This window comes from Hevea brasiliensis, chromosome 1, assembly GCF_030052815.1.
Source record: "Hevea brasiliensis isolate MT/VB/25A 57/8 chromosome 1, ASM3005281v1, whole genome shotgun sequence".
In the NCBI taxonomy this organism is placed as follows: domain Eukaryota; kingdom Viridiplantae; phylum Streptophyta; class Magnoliopsida; order Malpighiales; family Euphorbiaceae; genus Hevea; species Hevea brasiliensis.
In genome coordinates, this window is record NC_079493.1 from 118,749,670 (window position 1) to 118,772,940 (window position 23,271).

Below are 23,271 nucleotides of genomic sequence, written 5' to 3' on the forward strand. Positions count from 1 at the left end.
ACATGAAATTATTATGACTTAAATTTTAAGCAAGTGGTTCACACATACTAATTTCCCTTCTAATTCTACAAAAGGTTTTTTCATTAAGAGGTTTTGTAAAAATGTCAGCAAGTTGATTTTCAGAGGCAACAAACTCTATTTTGATATTTCCATTTTGAACATGATCTCTAATAAAATGATGTCTGATCTTAATATGTTTTGTTCTTGAATGTTGGACTGGATTTTTGATCAAGTTTATGGCACTTGTGTTGTCACACCTAATTGGAACAATATTATATTTTAAACCAAAATCTTCCAATTGTTGTTTCATCCATAAAATTTGAGCAACACAACTACCAGCAGCTATATATTCTGCCTCAGCTGTAGATAAAGCTACTGAAGTTTGTTTCTTACTGTGCCAAGAAACTAGTGCAAGACCAAGAAATTGACAAGTACCTGAAGTACTTTTTTTATCCAGTCTACTTCCAGCAAAATCAGAGTCACTATAACCAACAAGATTGAATGATTCACATTTTGGATACCATAAACCAATTGAATGTGTGCCAATGAGGTATCTAAAGATCCTTTTAACTGCACTTAGATGGGATTCTTTTGGACATGATTGAAATCTTGCACACAGGCAAACACTAAAGTATATGTCTGGTCTAGATGCAGTAAGATACAAAAGAGAGCCAATCATACCTCTATAGAGCTTGGTATCTACTTCTTTACCTTTTTCATCATTGTCCATTTTAATTGTTGAACTCATAGGAGTGCCCATGCTCTTCAAATCTTCTATCTTAAATTTCTTTAGCATATCCTTGATATACTTTGATTGATTTATGAAGATGCCATCTTTCATTTGCTTAATTTGAAGTACAAGGAAGAATGTGAGCTCACCCATCATGCTCATTTCAAATTCATTCTGCATAATCTTAGAAAATTTCTTGCAAAGAGATTCATTAGTAGCACCAAAAATTATATCATCAACATAAATTTGCACTATGAGCATATCATTATGATGCTTCTTAACAAAAAGTGTTGTGTCCACTTTGCCTCTTTGGAAATCATTTTGTAAAAGGAATTTACTAAGCCTTTCATACCATGCTCTAGGAGCTTGTTTTAAACCATATAAGGCTTTAGTAAGTTTATAAACATGATTTGGATGCTCATGATTTTCAAAGCCTGGAGGTTGTGCAACATATACCTCCTCATCAATATAACCATTTAAAAATGCACTCTTGACATCCATTTGATAAAGCATAAAATCCTTGTAACATGCAAAGGCACACAACATTCTAATAGCTTCAATTCTAGCAACTGGAGCAAAGGTTTCATCAAAATCAATCCCTTCCTCTTGGTTGTAGCTTTGAGCCACTAGTCTAGCTTTGTTTCTAACAACATTGCCTTTTTCATCCATTTTGTTTCTAAAAACCCATTTAGTACCAATAATTGAATGATCTTTTGATTTAGGCACTAAATTCCAAACTTTATTTCTCTCAAATTGATTTAGTTCTTCTTGCATGGCAAGAATCCAACTTTCATCATTTTGAGCATCTTCAAAACATTTAGGTTCAATTTGTGAAACAAAAGCAACATTACCAAAATATCTTCTCAATTGTGCTCTAGTCATCATCCACTGAGATGGATCATCAATAATGTCTTCTTGGGGATGATTTCTATGGAATCTCCATTCTTTAGGTAAATCTTCATGTTGGGGCTCATTTACTTGTAATTCTTCCAAATTTGGCATTTCTTCATTGATTTGATCTTCATTGGCATCATGGACATCTATTGTAGTTTCTCCTTGAGTCTCTTCATTTTTGTCATCAATTTGTTCCATTTCTTGACTTGACATTATATTTTCTTTTTCAAAAACCTGCTCATTATTATCATCACAAGCATTTTTCCTTCTAATAGAAGGGTTAGTCTCATCAAACAAAACATGAATAGTTTCCTCAATAACAAAAGTTCTTCTATTGAACACTCTATAGGCTTTACTCTTTGTTGAATACCCAAGAAAGATTCCTTCATCGGACTTAGCATCAAATTTCTTTAAGTTATCCTTCTTGTTATTTAAAATATAGCACTTACAACCAAATGCTTTGAAATATGAGATATTTGGTTTTCTTCCTTTCCATAGCTCATAGGGGGTCTTTATCAAAATTGGTCTAATCAAAACTCTATTCAACACATAGCAAGATGTATTAACAGCTTCAGCCCAAAAGTACTTTGGTAAATTATTTTCACTCAACATAGTTCTAGTCATTTCTTGCAAAGTCCTATTTTTCCTTTCTACTACCCCATTTTGTTGTGGTGTTCTAGGAGCTGAAAAATTATGGTTGATTCCATATTTATCACAATATTTCTCAAATAAATGATTTTCAAATTCAGTTCCATGGTCACTTCTTATAGATGAGATGCAAAAGCCTTTTTCATTTTGAACCATTTTACTAAAAGAAGTGAATTTTTCAAAAGTTTCATCTTTGTGAGCAAGGAAAAATGTCCATGTATATCTTGAATAGTCATCAATAATAACTAAAGCATATAACTTCCCACCTAGACTAGTAGGAGATACGGGTCCAAATAGATCAAGATGAAGCAATTCTAATGGCCTATTGGTAGACACAATATTTTTAGATTTAAAAGAAGCTCTAGTATGCTTTCCTAGTGCACATGCTCTACATTGAAATTCATTTTCATAATTAATCTTAGGAAGACCATTAACAAGTTCTTTCTTAGACAATTTTGAGAGTGTATGCATGCTTGCATGACCCAGTCTTCTATGCCACAAATAACTAGAGTTATCAAGAGATACTAGACATGTATCATGATTAGTTTCAAAATTATTCATGTCAAGCAAGTAAACATTATTTGATCTATTTGCAATGAACAATGTGTCATTATCTAAGTTATTGATTGTACATAGAGAAGAAGTAAGCTTTACCTCAAAACCTTTATCACACAGTTGGCTTACACTTAGCAAGTTGTATTTCAAACCTTCAACAAGCGATACATCTTCAATACAAGGTTTGGTTCCAATTGTGCCATTTCCAATTATTTTTCCTTTCCCTTTATCTCCAAATTTTACATATCCTCCATCTTTCATTATAATTTCTGAAAACTTGTCCTTTTCACCAGTCATGTGCTTTGAATAACCACTATCTATATATCATTTATCACTTTCCTTCATCCCTTTGAAACAAACCTGAAATTTAATCACTGAGCTTTAGGTATCCAAGCAACTTTGGGTCCTTGGGGGTTAGTGACCTTAGGTAAGGTTCCCTTTGGTACCTATACCTTCTTTACCTTAAGATGACCTTTCCTAAGTGCACAAGAACTAATCATATGACCTCTTTTATTGCAATAATAACATGTAACATTAGGCAAGGAGGATGTAAATGCTTTAATGAAATAATTCTTGTACTTGTCATAGTTCATGAAACCATCAAAACCAATTCCATATTTTTCATTTGAAATTCTTTGGTTTCCAAGAAGTACATCTAGAGTTTCTTTTCCTTTTGTAAATTTAGCCAAATCATTTGTCAAGGACTCTACTTTAGCTTCAAGAACTTTATTTTTCTCAATGAGCATTTCACAAGTTTCTTTTGAGATTTTCAACTCTAAATCTAGTTCTTTAAACAAAGCAATTTGTCCTTTGTAAAATTCATTTTCTTTATACACATTGGACATGGCAAAATTTTGTGATCTCAATGATTCAATCTCTAAATTCATTTTAGTGCACTTTCTCTTGTAATTTCTATACTCATCATATACTCTAGCAAATGCAAGTTCAAGTTCTTCTACATTAGGAGATTCATAAGAATTTACCTCATTGTCACTTTCTTCTTCCTTTTGTGAACTCTCGACTTTCTCTTCGAGTGCCATCATACAAAGAAGAGCAGCCTCTTTGTTACTTGATTCATCATTTGAAGATTCTTCACTGTTGCTCCATACTACTTTCATAGCTTTCTTGCTCCTATCTTCTTTTCCTTTCTTCTTTTTGAGTAGTGGACATTTGGGCTTGATATGTCCAGGTTTGTGACACTCATAACATATAATTTCTTCTTTTTAATCTTTGAAGTGTTTATCCTTGGGAGTATACTTTTTCAAGAATTTCTTGTATTTGCTTCCTCCTTTCTTGAAAGCTCTTTTAAATTTTCTTGCAAGCATAGCCATTTCATCATCATCTTCACTCGAAGCACTTGAGTTGTCACTTGAGTCAATTTTGAAAGCAACTCCTTTCTTCTTATCTTCATCTTTGTTTGACTTAAGAGCAATGCTTTTCTTCTTTTTCTGCTCATTTTCAACTTCATCTTTCTTGTATACCATCTCATGTGCAATGAGAGATCCAATGAGTTCATCATAAGTGAATGTTTTAAAATCCTTGGTATCTTGGATAACTGTAGTCTTCGCTTCCCAAGATTTTGGAAGTGATCTAAGAATTTTCTTCACAAGTTCAGCTTCCTCAAATTTTTTACCAAGTGCTTTGAGAAGATTTACAAGATCGGTAAACCTTGTACTCATATCCGCAATTGATTCTCCTGGCCTCATTTCAAACAGCTCACAATCTCGAATAAGAAGGTTTGCTTTGGACTCTTTGACGACATCAGTTCCTTCATAAGTGACTTCAAGCTTATCCCAAATTTCCTTAGCAGATTGACATCCTGAAACACGATTGTATTCATTAAGGTCAAGTGAGCAATGCAAAATATTAATAGCTTTAGCATTTATAGAAATTTTCTTCCAATCATTGTCATCATATTCATCTTCATGTTTTGGAACTTTTGTTGTTCCTTGACCATTCTTTTGAGGAACATATGGACCATTTTTAATAATTCTCCATGCATCAATATCTACAAATTGTATGAAATTTCTCATTCTTACTTTCCAAAATGAATAATTAGTGCCATTGAAGAGTGGTGGTCTAGTGATTGAGTAGCCTTCAGCTAATGGTGCGGGTATACCAGCAGTATTACTAGATGAACCAGCCATTATGGATCACTCTAAGGTTGTAATACCCTAAGCAAGAGAGTCAGGCTCTGATACCAATTTGTTGTCCCAAAATAGTCCAAGAGGGGGGTGAATTGGACTTTAACAATTTTGCTTGTAGCCTAATGAAAAATTGTGGCTTTGTTCAACTAGATGCTTCTCTATACAAAATGATAGTGATATGTGTTTCTACAATGAGTTCCTAAGTTGAAATTCAAGCCTCAATCAAAGTATATGGCAATATCTAACAAAACATGCATCATACAATATACAACTAATTTCTCATGTCACTCAATATATTCTCAAGTTTATCAATTCAATCTATTCAACCAACATTCAATATCATGTATAACAAGAAAAATTTAAATTGCACAAAAGTAAGGAGGTTAAGGTTAGAGAGATCAAACACAATGATTTTTATAGTGGTTCGGGTTAACTAGCCTACATCCACTCTCTTAAAGAACCCTCTTTGAGTCTTCTTTCTACTATTTGCTCTTTTGAAGGCAAGAGACCAAAAGCCCTTTACAATTTTTCCACACCAAGCTTTTACCAAGGTAGCTTGAAACCTTCACAAGTGCTATCACAAGCACTTTCTCTCTCAAGCTTCAATAGGTGCTTGTACAACCTCTCTTAAATGCAATTCAATGTTTCAACACTCACTCTTACTCAATACAAATCAAACTATAAAGAAGAGATGAGTTGATTTTCCAATGGTAGCTCAAAATCTTTAAAGCTCTTGAATGAAAACAATAAATGAAAAATCAAAGTTGGAGTTCAAATGTAAGCTTTCATCAAACTAAAATGAAGTAAGGAATGTGTATTTATAGTCTCAAATCATTTTAGACCGTTTGAAACCCTTTTGGAACGTTATACACACTGCCCAAGACAAAATGGCCGTTATTTTGTCCTTTTATGCGAAGTTGAGCAGCTCTGATCAATTAGCAAACTAATGAAGTTTTGGTAGCAGTCAGTAAACTGGTTAGTAAACTAACGTTTTTAGCAAACACATTAGCAAACTAAGTCAACAGCTGCATGTCTCAACTTGCAATGTAAAATGATTTAGACCTTAAAAAAATGTTTCAATAGTAGTGTCCAAGGTCATGATGAGAAAAAGTAATCAGAAAATAAAATTTCATTTTTGAGCTCCATATGACTAAATTCTCATCCATTCTTTTCACAAAAGATCTAAGACTCTAACACTATGCCTTTCATACCTTTTCTTTGAGTCTTGGCTTCCATAGTCTTGTTCTTTTCTCATTTTGGATTTGTCTTGAAATGCCTTTGAGTATCTTTTCTCCTTAGATACAACTTGAAAGGTTCTTTATGCATAAAACAAAGAATCTACATATCACTTTAAAGTTGGGTTAGATAGATTCTCTTTGAGTTTTGTTATCATCAAAATTAATGCTCATTTTGAGCTATACGGGGTCAACAAATTTCCTTCTCAACACTGCATATGCGACCAGAAAATATTATTTGGGTCGATTACAACAACGAATAGCAATTTCTCTCTGTGAATTTCCTTTAGGAAGCAATTGCCAACACTTATTGAAGGCCTAAATTCTGCTTTAACGCATCAACAACCTTATCACCATAGAAATAAGCATGGTGAAATAGTCTTGGTCAGCTCATGCATTGCAGTTTTAAAACACATGTATTATATAGAGCAACTCAACCAACAGTATAAAGGTAGTTTGCTCCATTTTTCACAGATAATAGAAAATTCTCCAATTTTGTAAACACGAGCAGCAATAAACTCGTGAATCTCTATCAACTAGGAGAATATATAAAGGTCTAAAAGATTACCGCTTTGTGATCCATCCTGACCCTCCGGTCTCCTATACTACTCCATCTTAGCGTGCAATTGCTGTCCACAGAATAAGGAAAACCTTTTCCCTCCAAGCTCACAGGAATCACGATACCCTTCTTCCGTTGCTCTACTCACGGTCTCACGCTCGTTCACCACGCTTTATCTTCAGTTTACTGTTCAAAAAATCTCTTAGCAGTGTTTTCTCTTTTTACGAAGTGAAAGATACATTAATTTCTGTTAAAAGTATTAGAGGCGTGAACTAATGAGCTTTAGTTCAATGGCTAGACTGTGAAATCCCAAGTTTAAATTTCAATAGTAGTCAAGCATACCAAAAAAATTAGAAGAAGATTGAAATAAGAAATTGAAAATATAAATCAATTACCTATATAGGACGTCAAACTGGGCAGAAGATAGTTTTAGTAGAATCATCATCCCATTCAACATTTTTCAAAAAATGGTCCTGTGCTTTTATCACAAATTTGCATCCAATTGCGCTGCTGGAGTTTAATGGCAACTTCTTAAGCTTTGGGCATCTATATACTTCCATTTTTTCTAGAAAGAGAAAGGACAGGGCTTTGGGATATATGCTTTTCAGTTCTGGTAATGCCTCCAATTCGAGCACTTCGAGTTTTGAAAACAGGTTTAAATTTTCAACCCCAACTCGAAAATCATCTAACTTTTCAACACTAATTATTTCTTCTATATGCTTGTTGTTAAAGACCCTTAATAACATCAAATTTGGAGCTAGAATAAGCCATGTTAGATCCCGCAATCTGAAGTTACCCAATAAAATCAATGTATGAAGGCTATTAAAGCATGTCTCCCGTGAGATTGAGATGCCTAGACCTCCAGCAACATTGTGTGTTTCTGTCTCTTCCATTACAACATCCACACCCAACCCTTTTGAATGACTTTTACAAAATATATGTAGAATAGCTAGATTCTTCATATTTGCAAACCACAAATGTTGAGAGCTTGTGGACCTGGAAACAATTCAAGCGTTAGACCTCGAATACAGTTAAGCAATGTGTGGGTTCTGATAAAACTCTGGAGACCTGAGACACCTCTTATTGTGTTGCTAAATTCATTCAAGTGTTCTAAACATTGTAGCTCCTCTATTAGCGTATTACCTTCTCCCAGTAAATTATTATCCCCTTTTTCATCCATAAAAATACCAATTCCGTACATCCTCAAAACTTGCAACGATCATAAACTGGATATGACTCCCCTTGGAATCATATTTAGCTTGAAATTATACACCAAGTTCAAATATTTCAGATTTACCAACATCTTCAATTGAACTGGCAATTGCCCTATATACGTCCGTGACAGATTAAGATATTGCCATGAGTTCAATTTTGAAATTCCCACTGGCAATTCCTCTACACCAGTATTTGATAGGTCTAGAACGGTTAGTGTATGCATGAACTGAAAGAAACCATTACTGATCTTGCATAAGCGACGATTATGGCTGAGAAATAAAGTCAAAAGATCAGGACATGTAGGAGTTTCATTGATCCTCTTTAAGGAGTTTGCCATCAGTGACGACTGTTCTGATCCTTCCCATAATCCAACCTCTGGTACCTCAATTAATTGAGCACTTGCCTTCACAAAAAACTTATGCTTTTCTTTTTCACATTTACATGCTATCCACATAGTCATGTCACGAATCACATCATGCATTTTCACAAGACGACCTTTCTCTTCCAATAAACATGCCCCAACAAGAGAACCAATTATAAAATATACCTCGTTGTGAGCACAAAAACTCTCACTAATCCAATAATGTACCAAGTCATCTTTCAAAATTTGGAAGTCTTCCGGAAACAATGAACAATATAAGAAACAAGATTTAACTTTATCACTATGCAGACTATCATAACTAAACATCAATCTTGCAAATGCCTCAACCTCCACATCTTGAAATACCTCATCCTCCATGCCTTGTAAGCTTGAGGCAGAGCTTCTTAGGACCTCAAGAGCATGTTCCCATTCTTCTACTGTATTTCTATTGGCCATGGCTCTACCAATGGTAATGAGTGTGATTGGTAGCCCTCTACATTCTTTAGCAACATTTCGAGACACAGGAAGAATATCATGATCAATACACTCAACCTTCACCTGAAACAATGCCCAAGCTTCTTCCCAATCCAAAGGCTTCACTTTTATCATCCTTTTAGCTTCCATTTGCCTGCCTACACTGTGCGAGCGTGTTGTGAATACTATCTTGACCCGTTTTGTCTTGTAGTTAGAGGAACCCCAATCTTTTCAAGGTTGACTCGTTGCCATATGTCATCCAACAATAATAAAAACTTCTTTGTACTCAATATACGCAATATGTCATCCACTTTCTCACAAAGGCTTTTTCTTTCCCATTTCTTACCAAAAAAGCCAATCGTTTTCCAAATCTGTTCTTGAACCTTCTCAAGTTTCACATCTTTGGAAACCACAGCCCAAATCACAATATCAAAATTAGGTGAAGCCGCAAACCTGTCGTTGATTTGGGTTAAGAGGGTAGTTTTTCCGATCCCGCCATCCCGTATTTGCCAACAATCTCCACTTCATACCCCCTGAGACAGCTCCATACCTCGTCTAAGGTAGTTGCAGTGCCAACGGTTGGTGTATAATTTCTTGCAACCACTTGTTCTGGAAGTGTCCCCTCAACCACATCCTTAAAGTCTCCTTTGCCCTTCAGAGCAATTACATCTTCTGATTTTTTGGCTACCCTTCCCACGAACATGTAGTTGGAATTATCTCCTCCTCGCAATATCTGAATTTGTTGTGGACCATCTTTTTCGAGCTCCTCTGCTTCGGTTGTCATCTTTTCCGCCATCGAAAGCCATAGTTGAACTTGTTGCAGCGCCTTCTTTTGTTGTCTTTCCTCCAGGGCAACCTTCCGCTTCACATCCTCCTTTAGAGCCTATAATTCTTGTCTTGAGGTCTTTAAAGCTTCAAGATCAGCTTGAAGCTGCAAAGCAGGGGCCCTGATAACCACTTCTCACTCATGAAAGCAACTACACGTTTGAGACTTTTGGCAACACTTTTCCCAAACATGTAGCTGGACTTGCAGTTCTTGGAGCAACAGCCCGTGAGACACAATTTCTGTCTTTCTTGAGTACCTTTGCGTAGCAGAGCATTAACTTCAGCTATAAAATCATCGACCCTTGAAAGCCATCCTCCAACTCGATCCAGCTGCACCGTTTGTGGTGTTTGCTCAATGGTGACCATCTGCATCACGTCATTCCTCAAATCTGTCAACTCATCTCTCCCAGTCTTTAGAGCTTCAAGATTATCTTCAAGCTGGCATACATAAAAAGTTTGTCCAGTAATGCAATCCCAGCAACGACCAATCAAGGCATCACCGCATTGAATCTGAAGGTTGTTACCCATAGCTTGTGAAGGAATTGGACACAAGGAAATTGAGTGGAAAAGAATGTCTGGATTCTGGAAACCAAATTATTGAGAGCCCTTTGTTCGGGAAAAATAGTAGAAAAGTTTCTTTTTTTTTAACCAGAGAAAGAAACGGGAGTTTTTTTTTTTTTTTTTCGGAAGGTTGTATTTTATGTATTAAACCGACAAAGAGCCAAAAACATGTATCTGCTGAGCCACTAAATTAAAAAAAAAAAAAAAGCATATGGAGAAATTTAATAGCAAGAGCATGTGCTGTAAGATTTCAAGATCTCTTAATAAGAAACGGGAGTTGAAGAGGGGCTGATAGAATCATAGAACGATGGGAAAGAAAATCGGTTTTTTATCAAAGGGTTGTAATAAAAAAAATATATACAAAAAAGAATGGAATTGAATTTAACTATGAAAATAAAGTGAATTATGTGAGAAAATGAGGTCAATATGCTAATTATAATAATTTTTTGAATTCTGAACGTTATTATAAATATTTAATAAGTTTTAAATAAAATAAAATAATTAAAAAATTAAAAAAAAGTTGTTTTAAATTTTTAATTTTTTAATATTTTATTTTATATTTTAAATAAAAATAAAAATATTATTTTAATAAATAGTATTATAATAATTAATATTTTTATTATAAAAAATTATTTTTTAATTTAAAATTAAATTAAATTTTAATTAAATAAAAAATTAAAATATAAAATATTATTATAATAAAATAATTAAAAAATTAAATAAAAAGTTGAACGCCTCTCATTTTTTTTTATTTTTTTATTATTTTATTTTTAAATATTATTTTAATAAATAATATTATAATAATTAATATTATATATTATAATATTTTTATTATAAAAAATTATTTTTTATTTAAAATATAAAATGTTATTTAAAATGTTAATTTTTTAAATAACATTTAATAACATTTTATATTTTAATTTTTTATTTAATTTAATTTTAAAATAAAAAATAATTTTTTATTAATAACATTTTATATTTTAATTTTTCATTTAATTAAAATTTAATTTTACATTAAAAAATAAATTTTTATAATAAAAATATTATAATATACAATATTAATTATTATAACATTATTTATTAAAGTAATATTTATATTTTATTTAAAATATAAAATAAAATAATTAAAAAATTAAAATAAAAATCAGATCTACTATAATTAGTGTCCAATTTTTCATTTTAATTTTTTAATTATTTTATTTTAATAACATTTTATATTTTAATTTTTTATTTAATTAAAATTTAATTTAATTTTAAATTAAAAAATAATTTTTTATAATAAAAATATCATAATATACAATATTAATTATTATAATATTATTTATTAAAATAATATTTATATTTTATTAAAATATAAAATAAAATAATTAAAAAATTAAAACAAAAATTATAAGCTAAAAATTAAAATAAAAGTTATAAGTTACTAATACAACTTTCGTTTTAATTTTTTAATTATTTTATTTTAAAGTTAAAACGGAAGTTGTAAGCTACTAAGCTCCTATAAGTAAGTAGCTTAGGACTTTCGTTTTAATTTATTAATTATTTTATTTAATTTAAAATTTATATATTATTTATAATAACGTTCAGACCTTTAAAATGTTATTATAATTAACGTCTTGTCCCTTTATCTTTTATTTCACGTAATTAAATTTAAATTCACCTTGTTTGATATATATAGTTATTATTACACCCATTTAGTAAAAAACTCAAAGAAAATACGCTCCAAATGCATGAGATTGACCCATTGCACCATATATTTTTTAACCTATTATTTTATACATTTTAATTGTTATTTTTTTATTTTACTTTTACACAAATTGGCCAGTCACTATAGGATGTGAAGTCGTGCGGATGACTTGTCCAAAAAGGCCAATAAGATTCCACAGGTTGCTAACTTTGCTTCAAGTCTCAATGAAAAATAACGAGACCATCTTCTTCCTCTCCCTTTCTCTTTCCCATGCTCTTCTCTTTCCAGTCCTCACCCACCCCAAACTCAACTCCAAACCAGCATCTCAATCACCTGCAGTATGATTCGAAGCCTCTGACACCATTAATCGGCTCAAATTCAAAACCTGAAAATCCTCTTCCCACATGTCTGGTTAATTGTACTAAGAGATTACTTCATTCTACTCACTCAATTATAATTTCTTAAAATAATTTTTTAATTTTAATTTTATCAAAAAAAAAAAATCATTTTGATATGTTTTGCGATTATAAATTAAAAAAATATAATCATTTTTTCCCTTTTTTCTTTTCTCTTTCTCCCTTTTCTTATATTCTCTCACATTTTTTATGGTAAAAATAGTTTATATTTATTTATTACTAATATTTTGAAATATCCATTGCACATTGTTTATATTTATTGTATTTACTCAGTATTTAATTTTTTATATATTCAATTTTAAAAAATTTTCTACGTTAATTAATTAATGAAGAACTTTTTTCCTAGAGCAGGTATAATAATACAACAAAACTATGAAAGATAAATAATATAAATTAAAACTATATAAACATCTAAAAAACACTTTCATTATATTCTGTTATGCGAATTTAAGTAAATAAGATGTTGTTTAAAAAAAAAAAGTAAATAATATGTATTCTTAATTATCAATAATATTTTTTATTTTGGCGAGGTAGAATTCGAAATATTCATCTCATTAGATATAATATTTTTTGCTCTTAATTTTTTTATTATTCATATATTTTTTTAAAAAATTTAAATTAGTGATGATGATAAAAAATTTAATTTTTTTTTCTGATTTTTGCTATTATAACCAATTCTTTAATTTTTAAAATTTTTGTTTGATTTCAAATATCCATTTTTTTAGTGAGTGGAGAAAATTGAAATAAACCGACTATTAAAAATATGATATATCAATTGACTGAAAGAGAAATTAACAGTAAAATTTACATTACGTTAGCTGATTTAAATTGATTTTAACTATGGTTAAAAAAAATTTTTAACGCTAAGGTAAAATTGTAAAAAAAAAAGCTTACAATTGTAAAAATTTTAAAAATTATTTTTTTAATTTTAAGTCTTTAAAATACATAGTATTATTTATTATTAATAAAATTGTATATGAGTTAGAATATCTATGAGTATTTTTTTGAAATAAGATTTACAAATAAGAGTAAGATTTTAATCTATTCAGTATTATTTATTGTTAATTAAAAATTATGAATATAATTTGATCAGTTAATCAATTCTCACATTCATATTTTTATATTTGTTAATTAATATTAGAAAAAATACAAGATTATAAATGTAAAGTTTGGTTAATAATTAGATATATTTTAATAATTTATTTTATGCATGTATATATAATTCTACATAATATAAATTTATAAATTAGTATATTTTATTGACAAAAAAATAAAAATTTATTTAAAAATAAGACTAATTAATAAAAAACTCTAAGCACTTTTTCAACTTTATTTAAAATGTTCATTTGTTTCATTTTATCAAGATTGTGAAATTAATTTAATTTTATTATATTACCTAAATTAGTAAAATTTGAATGCAAATTCTAATAAATTTAATAATGTTTTAACAAAAATTAATTTTAATCTAGTACACCTGAAAATAATTTGAGAATATAAAAATATTTTATTTTTATTTTTTTATGAAATTAGAATAAATGAAAATTTGTTTATGTATAAAAATAAATTTTAAATTTGGTTAAAACTATATTTTTATTAATATCAATAGTTTTTTGGAAGAAAAAGCTATAAATTTATAACAAATAAAGTGGTTGAAACACTTAAATTGGATTAAAAATTAAAATCCTTGATTTTAATAATTAGTTAACCATATCAGTTATTATTTTTTTTTTAGAAAAAAAGCTATAAATTTCCAACAAATAAAATAGCTGTTGTTGAATAAGATTAGAATTTTATATTTTTTGAAATAAATAAAAAAAAATTTATTTAATTAAATGTTTAATTTTTTTAATAATAATTTTATAATTATGTCAATTAAATAGTAAATTTTTAATAGTTATTTTATCTTTATGTTAATGATATTTTTATTTATCCTATTATCTTATTAATATTTTAAAATTTAGACGTTAGTAATATAAATTTTTAGAAGAGACATTATTAATCATAATTAGACAAAACCTAGAGAGGTCATTATTGAAACACTAATGAAAAAGAGGACTTTCACGCCTTCAATATAGGATAAGAATTTGAAATTAAGGTAGGGTGATATTGATCTTTCCTTGTCATGATTAACTAATTTGTGGAACTTACAGACTGGACCATTTCCCTCCTCTGCATTGGGCTTCCACCCTCGTATTTGACTGAAGTGTCACCTTCCTTATCACCGCCATCTCCTTCCTCTGTTTTTCCCCTCCTTGAATCACCGTTCCATTGTCTTCCTTACTACAACGACCAACCAACTGCATTTACTCTCCCCTACCTAAGACCTCATAATGTCAAATTACGAAGCAAACATTTCAGGGATCATTGACAAAGCCATACTAAGACAAGACTCTCCACCTTGCGTCCACAGAAGACAATACCTCAACCTGTAGAAAAGAACCTTAGTGGGGAAACATATATCCTACCAATCTTTAACCGTGGAAGTAGTGAAAGCAGCGTTGACTAAATTGTGGAAAACTAGAACGGAGTTTCGCATAACCCCAAATAGGAACAATTTGTTCTTAATCTCTTTTTATCACGAGGTTGATGCCCAAACTGTACTTCTCAACAAAACTTGGTGTGTGTAAAATCAGTTGCTAACTATACAGGAGTGGCCACTAGATATTCCTTTTAAGGAACTTAACTTTAACTCCACACCAATCTTGATACAAGTGCATGGTTTACTACCAAACAAGATGAATTTGGAAAATGCCAAGAAAATTGGTGACATGGTTGGCAGATTTTGAGAGGCTAATTTCGTACAGGATGGGGGCAATTGGATGCCATCTGTTTCTATGTATTAAAGCAGAAATTCCTCTCGATAGTCCCATGATTATAGGGTTTCAATACCCCAAACAAGATGGATCCATGCAATGGGTTAATTTGAAATTTGAGAAGCTTCCTGACTTGTGCCATAGGTGTGGCATCATGGCCCATATGAACAGAGATTGTCTGCTGAACAGCAAGGATGAAACTAAACCTAGTGTGTCCACCGTGAAAACTCCCTTTGGGCCATGGCTAAAGCCAAATCCCTTCAATCCTTATAGAGAACTGCCTCATCGAGTCCCTCTCGAAACACACAGCCTTCCTCATCTTCCTCACAAGCCTTACCAACACTACTGAAATCCACAAACGTATCTACTGGGAGACCATTTAGAGGGGAGGTATTTGAGGTGGTTATTGAATTTTTTGAAAAAGGCCGGCTTCTTTGTAGTATCAATCATACTCTCATAACCCTTATTTCCAAAGTAAAGAATGTGCAGACAATGAAAGACTTGCGGCCAATTGGACTATGCAATTTTCTTTACAAGATAATTTCCAAACTTCTCACTCAGCGCTTACAACCATTCATGGATTCGTTGATTGGGATAGAGCAAAGTGCTTTCACAAAAGGGCGTTTATCTCAAATGATATTCTACTTTGTCATGAACTATTGCATAATCTAAAAAATAGCAAGAAGGGAGGAAATTTGGCATGGCCTTGAATCTAGATATAAGCAAGGTATAAGATTACTTGGGATGGGCCGACCTTGAACACATGCTGAATTATTATGGTTTCAGTGATTGCTGGATGGGTTCAATTATGGAGTGTGTGATTTCAGTTTCTTATTTGCTGATGATTAATAATCACAAGGTTGGGTTGGTTAAACCATCTAGAGTTCTCAGGTAAGGAGACCCTGTATCTCCCTTTTTACTCCTTTTTTGCATGGAAGGTTTATCCCAGTGAATCAAACCTTTCATTTGCAAGCTATATCTATATCAAGGCGGGGTCCTTTTGTCTCACATCTTCTTTTTGCAGATGATGCCATAATTTTCTCCAAAGGAACCATTCATGATGCAGAAATTGTCAAGCAAATCCTCCAGATTACTCAAAGGCTAGCAGCCAAATAATCAACTTTAGCAAGTCCCCTCTTATTTTCAGCCACAATACACCAAGGATCATTTGCTTGGACATCTCTTCACTCTTGCATATTAATGTTGTAGAAGGGCAAGACAGATATTTGGGGTTGTCGATCAACATTCCAAGATCCAAGAAACAAGTATTTCTCCAGATTAGGGATAGAATGCAACATAAAGTAGTAGGTTGGAAAGAATTGCTTCTATCGATGGGAGGGAAGGAGGTTCTATTAAAAGCTGTGGCTACAACAATTCCAGTTTATTCCATGGCCTATTTTCTGCTCTCTCAATTAGTTTGCCAAAGTATCAATGGCCTCATGTCACAGTCTAGTGGGGGCAACAAATGGAAGAATAAAAATCACATTGGATTTCGTGGAGGAATATGTGGGAACCAAAATCCCAGGGTGGTATGGGTTTTAGAGATTTGGAGGCCTTCGATATGTTCCTTTTAACAAAACAGAGTTGGAGAATATTGTCAAATCCACAAAGCTTTCTAGCATTAGTTTTGAAGGGTAAATACTTTTCCTATAATTCCTTCACGGAGGCTAAGCTGGGTAGCAAATCTTCTTGGGTTGGCGAAATATAATGTGGGGGTAGACAACTACTTCTTAAAGGGATTCGATGACAAGTAAGGAATAGTAGTTCCAATTTTTTGTAAATCTGATTATTGGATTCCTAAATCTTTTCCAAACCCTCTACAAGTGAAAAGACAACATGATGAAGAGGTTAAATGGGTATCGCAACTCTTTGAAAATTCAATACCAACTTGGAATGTGAGGATGCTAAGGGCAAACTTTTTGGAAAAAGAGGTAAAAAGCATCCTAGCAATTCCAATGCCATTGAATAGAGAGGCAGATCGTAGTGTGTGGTATTACACCAAACATGGTGAGCATGCAGTAAGATCTGGCTATTACATTGCTATCAACCTGTTGAGAAGTGCTCAAGATAAAAATCAAGAAGGCCCCGGACCGAGGTCAAACTCAAGTGTCTCACAACTGGAAAGGCATTTGGAGTTTAAAGTTGTAATAAAAAAACTGTCTATTTTCTTATGGAGATTGCTTAAGGAACGACTTCCAAGTGGGGAACTCCTGAACAAAAGAATGTGCCACACTCCTAAAGAATGTCAATATTGTGGAGAGGTTGAATCTATTAGACACATTTTCCTGACTTGCTCGACAGCCTTGGAGGTTTGGCTTCACTCACCATTACGTCTTCTGGCCAATTATTTGCGGGAAATTGACCGTACAAGGGTAACGTGGAAACAAAAATACTGAATTGGGTTAGGATTTTGCGTAATTATGGAAAGGGGTTAAGGGAACACAAAAACACTGTTCAAAATAGAGTCCCAAAAGAAAAACGCTATTTAAAATAGCATTCCAAAGAAAAGCACTATAAAATGCTATTCAAAATAGCGTTCTAACGTCAAAACGCTATTCAAAATAGCGTCCTCATATCAAATCGCTATTCAAAATAGCGTCCCTCGTATTAGCCTGTCCGACACCCGTTTCAGCAGCAAAACGCTACTTATAGTAGCGTCCCAGCTCCTCTCCTTCGCCTCTCTGCACATGCACGCCATGCAACAAGAAAACGCGCACGCCATGTAACAACAAAACGCTAATATGATTGGCGTCTCTGCGTACCTTAACAAAATGCTAATATGATTGGCGTCCCAAGTATTAGCGTTGCCCACAATTTTTATATTTTATTTATTTAATTTATTTTATAAAATATATTAAATTTATAATATTTGGATCATTTAATTTTATTTATTTATTATATTTTATAAAATATATTAAATTTACATATGTTAGTTGTATACATTGATTTTTTTTAAAGTTTGTTTTATGTTTTAGTAGTAGTAATATTAATTTAATACTATATATTTGTGAAATTAATTTTATTTATACATTGTAAATATAATATAATTATACGGTTTAAAAAATATTTATATTCAAAAAATTAAAAAATAATATAAATGTAATTTTTTTTATTTTTAATAATTACATTTTAATTGTTATATTGAGTTTCGTCAATTTTTTTATCTTACTATTTTTTATTTCTTTAATACTATCTAAATAATATAATTTTATAATTTATTTTTATTAATTACATTTTAATTAAAATGCTAATTATTTTTGGCAATTTTTTATATTACTAATTTTTTATTTTTTAATAATATTTTAATAATATAAATTTATATTTTATTTTTATTACATCATTTTCTATAATATATTATGAACTCAATTTTCTATTAATTTTTCCCTTTCTTCTATAGCTTTTACTAATTTTTAAAAACTTAAACTATTATTTTACTTTATACGAATATTCTCTGTTCAACTTATTAAACTATTATATTTTGTGATACAAAAATTATATGACTTAATATAAAATTTATTTTGTAACATAATTTACATTTATAATTTTTATTTTCTCTTTCCTAACATTTTCTTAATACTACAAATTTATATTATTTTTTCTTTACCTTCTTTACTATTATACACTAAAAATCTAATTTCATGTAATATTTTCCCAATAACTTTTACTCATTTTAACAGTATTATGCTATTACTATATATATATATATCAACTTGCTCACCAAAAGTTTCTCACAAACATACTAACATGCATGCATACAAAAAAAAATATTATTTCCAGAATAATAAATATATTAACACTCAAGCATTTTATATATTGCATATTAAAAATTGTCACGAAAATTTATTTCTTAAGCCATGCATACAAAAATATCAACTTGCTCACCAAAAGTTTCTCACAAACATATCAACATGCATGCATACAAAAAAATATATATATATATTATTTCCAGAATAATAAATATATTAACACTCAAGCATTTTATATATTGCATGTTAAAAATTGTCACGAAATTTTATTTCTTAAGCCATGCATACAAAAATATCAATTTGCTCACCAAAAGTTTCTCACAAACATACCAACATGCATAAAAAAAAAATTACATTATTTTCAAAATAATAAACATATTATCACTCAAGCATTTCCTATATTGCATGTTAAAAATTATTAAACAATCAAAATACATATCTGAATATAATTTTTTTTCAAATTTCTTCTTTTTCTCTTTGTGATCTACCACTGCACCTGTCTCCTCCTTCTTGCTCCACCCGACTGTAAGCTGCTTCTTGGAAAAATTTTGATCGCGTAAGAGACGGATGCTGCAAATGAGAGCGCAGGCGGAGATAAAGGGAGTGGGATGAACTCTGGATGCGAATAAAAATATCGTTCCGCTTGTCTTCCCCCAACGTCTCACTAGAGATGGGACTTCGGATGGGACTGGAGATTCGCCACGAAATGTACACAGGACGCTAATTATATTAGCGTCCCAAGCTTATGTCAATTGATGTGACTGCACAATCGAACACACAGGACGCTAATAAAACTAGCGTCCCGCGCCATACTTTTCAATGGGACATAATATTCCATCTGTAGCACCTGCAGGGGTGGCGTGCGGCCGCATCAAGACGCTATTCAAAATAGCGTCCCAACTCTTGTACGGTTATTCACCCATTATTTGCAGTGTACAACGATGAATGATGTGTGGACAGAGGTGGTTTTGCACCTTCAAAAGCATGACCAACGAGCTGAGCTGATTAACACTTTCATTTTTCTGTTGTGGCATATATGGAAGAATAGGAATCTACGCATCTTCAAAAGCCAGAGCATTCCTTTCCAGAAGGTTATTGCCATTGCCCTCAACCACCTTGAGGACTCTCAAGCAGCTCAAATTCGCAGTTCAGAGATCATTTTCAACAACAGTCAACAGACTTAGCCCGATTGTTTTATTCCTCCGCCTTCTAACAAGATTAAGATCAATTTCGACGCAGCATGCAATCCTCATCGCAACTATGGGTGTGTAGCTGCCATAGCTAGGGTTAGCTTCAGTCGCCCTTATGGCTATTCGTGCAAGAGGTACACTGATGCTTTAATAGTGGAAAGTCTGGCATGTAGAGAAGCGATTCATCTTGGAGGGAAACTGTCAAGTAAAAGTCATCAATCCTCTTAATAAGAGCTATTCCTTTCATCGTTTAGAAATTCAGTATCTGATTAAGGATGTAAAGTTACTCTCTTGGCATCGTACATAAGTTTCCTATTCTTTTGTATATGTGCAGAGATGGCAATACAGTTGCCCATGATCCAGCTTCTATAGCTCCAAGGGATGATTCTTTTATTTGTAATTTCTAGCAGCAAATTGATATTTGTATCTTCTCTTTTGCCCAATTACGGCCAATGAATTTCTTATGCAAAAAAGAAACGTGGAACTTAAAGAAATATATTGACGTTGAATTGTTGATATCTTGTTTAACCTGATAATACGAAAAACTTAATTTTATCCACTCAATCTAACAAGAAAGCATGCTTTGCCCAATTTGATTTCTTGTTTAAATTTTAAAGATTTTGTCTAACATTTTTTCAATATTAATATATATTAGAAAAATTATATTAAGACAAAACAAAAAGTTAAATTAAATTAAATTAAAAAATTTTAAATTAAAATTTAATTGTTGTTGTTGTTTCATCTTTCGCTTCGTGAATCCTTTTCTTTAACTCTCTTTCTTCATGCAATTTCATTTCTCACTTTTCATTTGCTGTCATCATCTGTACTTTATTATTATTTTTTTTAAATAAACCATGTCTTTTTGTTTTCCTTTCTGAAAATTGTCCACTTGTTTTTAATGTAATGAATTTTTAGAAATTCAGATGGACTTTTCTTTTCTTTTTCTTTTTTTAATTTGTGAAAGATACACAGTAATTTTCTTCCAAAAACAAAATTTCTCAAAACAAGAGTGTCAAATGGCTTTTGGTAAATTTTCGATTTCAATTTATACCTTATGGCACAATTATTTTTTCATTGAGCATAGTAAGGTTTAGTAAAAAATTAGGTGAATTATGAGTAAAATTACCCTTACATAATGCACTTGAAAAAAAATTTAGATTGAGAATTGAATAGCTTGAATCATGTATAATATGCCTTTCAATTTCATTTACGCAATAATAGTTAAATTTGTTCAACAAAATTATTTTTGAATGAACTGCAAGATTGTCAGGAAATTCATAAAAAAAAAAAAATTGACGAAAATTTTCAGGGCAATTGAAAATGCTGGCTTCGTCTCTCAGCCACATTAGAAAACAAATTTGAGCAAAATAAAGCAACTCATGAAACACAAGCAGTTCCAAACGCGACAGAAAGTTACAAACGCAAAGAAAACATCTCAGAATAAAACCAAAGCAAAAAGCTACACATGCAGTTATAGCAAAGGCGTCGCCACAATCGCTGTTCTGATGCTTGAGAATTCACAAGCAGCACAATCAACTCCACCAACACAGCATCCAAATTCCAAAGCTAAATGCAGCATTTGGCCATAACACACCACTCTACAGTTTGCCAACTCATCCTCCGCCACCAAAAGAAAAGATTGAAATCCGTCAGTTTGGTTGGAAGAATTAGAAAGATTACAAGGAGTTTGAAATAACAAGTTGAAAACAAAAAATAATTACCTATATGGAAACCAAGCAAATGTGAAAATCAATTGTCGAAGCCAGAAGGCGCCTAACAGTGCAGAAAGCTAGTTTTAGTAGAATCATCCTCCCGATTTCCTTTTCAATTCATTGAGCAATTCAATAGCTTCATTGTATCTTCTTCTCAAATTTTCATAAGCATTATTCATATCTTCAATTAAATGATTAGCTTCATGCAGCTCTCGCTCATTCTCATCTTATATGATAACATTATAAAACCATCTTAAATGTTTTATTACACGTAAAGAAGTTTAATTTTCAACATCTTTCTTTGTATATACCTTGTATCTATATTGTGCATGCCTTCCAAATTTGTCTTCAAAATCAATCTTGTCAGAAAAATAGGCTAATGATTTGGACCAAAAATTTCACATGAACTAAGCTATTTGACTATCATTTTAAATGGGATAGTCACAACAGTTGGCACTTCAGTCTCCATTTTCACACATTTGGTTGTTGCTTGATACTTTGGTGTCTTTCATCTTACGGGTTTTCTTCACACCCTCATTAATTCTCAGAAGACCTTTTTGGCTTCTCTTCTCTCTTAGAAGACTTTCCTCACCTTCTTTTCTTTCTTTTCTTCTCTTTCTAGACGAGCTGTCTAGAGATTTCAAATGCAAACAACCCTCTCAATAGGTTTCTTATCTCAATCCTAGAGAAACACTTTCAATGGAAATATTCTCTATAAGAGTGCCTTTTGCTTTCCTTTCTCTTCACTTTCACCTCTAATTCCTAAGACTAATCACCAAGTAATGCCAAGCTTTAGTGCCACTTTGTTGGAAGCATTTAAGATTTGATAGCACTTAGTTAGGAAAGAGTAGAATAACATATAAGGTGAATTAAAAATCACAAGGAGAGGCAGAATTAAAATAAATAAATAAATAAATAAATAAATAAATAAATAAATATATATATATATATATATATATATATATATATATATATATATATATATATATATATATATATATAAAACTCCATTTTACATATCACAATACTGTAGATAGGTATATATAGCACTAACCATACATTCATCAACACTCTTAATGTTCCACACATTTTCTTATGCATTCCACACTTATTTAAGCATCACACATTTATCTATGCTCACTTATTTCATCCTGGAGTATTCATATACTAGATACATGAATAGCCTCTTCACATAATTCTCACATTAACTCAAGCACACATACCTATATTTATTGATATTTAAATTTAAGGACAATTATCAAAAAAGTTTTATACTTTTTAAATTTTTATAATTCTATCTTATATTATAAAAATTACCAATTAAATCCTGAAATTTTTAACTCTTACAAATTCTATCTTACTGTTAACAAAATCGTTATCTTATTAACAAAAGTGTCACGTCAGCCGCCATATCAGCTATCACGTCAAGCCAATGATAATTCATAATTCGTAAAAGTTAAAAAAAATATAGGATTTAATTGATAATTTTTTCTAAAATTATTA

The 23,271-nt window shown here is 31.3% G+C and overlaps 2 protein-coding genes across 2 annotated transcripts; both read right to left on the reverse strand.

The window, feature by feature from the left end:
• Positions 1 to 7,175: 7,175 nt before the first annotated feature.
• LOC110635718 (probable disease resistance protein At4g14610) lies at positions 7,176 to 8,968 on the reverse strand. Its single transcript, XM_058154317.1, has 2 exons — positions 8,070 to 8,968; positions 7,176 to 7,764 (listed from the first exon to the last, which is right to left on the reverse strand). Exons 1-2 carry the CDS (start codon positions 8,966 to 8,968, stop codon positions 7,176 to 7,178), a joined length of 1,488 nt encoding a protein of 495 aa, XP_058010300.1.
• Positions 8,969 to 9,003: 35 nt separating this feature from the next.
• LOC131183766 (probable disease resistance protein At5g63020) lies at positions 9,004 to 9,614 on the reverse strand. Its single transcript, XM_058154325.1, has 2 exons — positions 9,349 to 9,614; positions 9,004 to 9,271 (listed from the first exon to the last, which is right to left on the reverse strand). Exons 1-2 carry the CDS (start codon positions 9,612 to 9,614, stop codon positions 9,004 to 9,006), a joined length of 534 nt encoding a protein of 177 aa, XP_058010308.1.
• Positions 9,615 to 23,271: the final 13,657 nt, after the last annotated feature.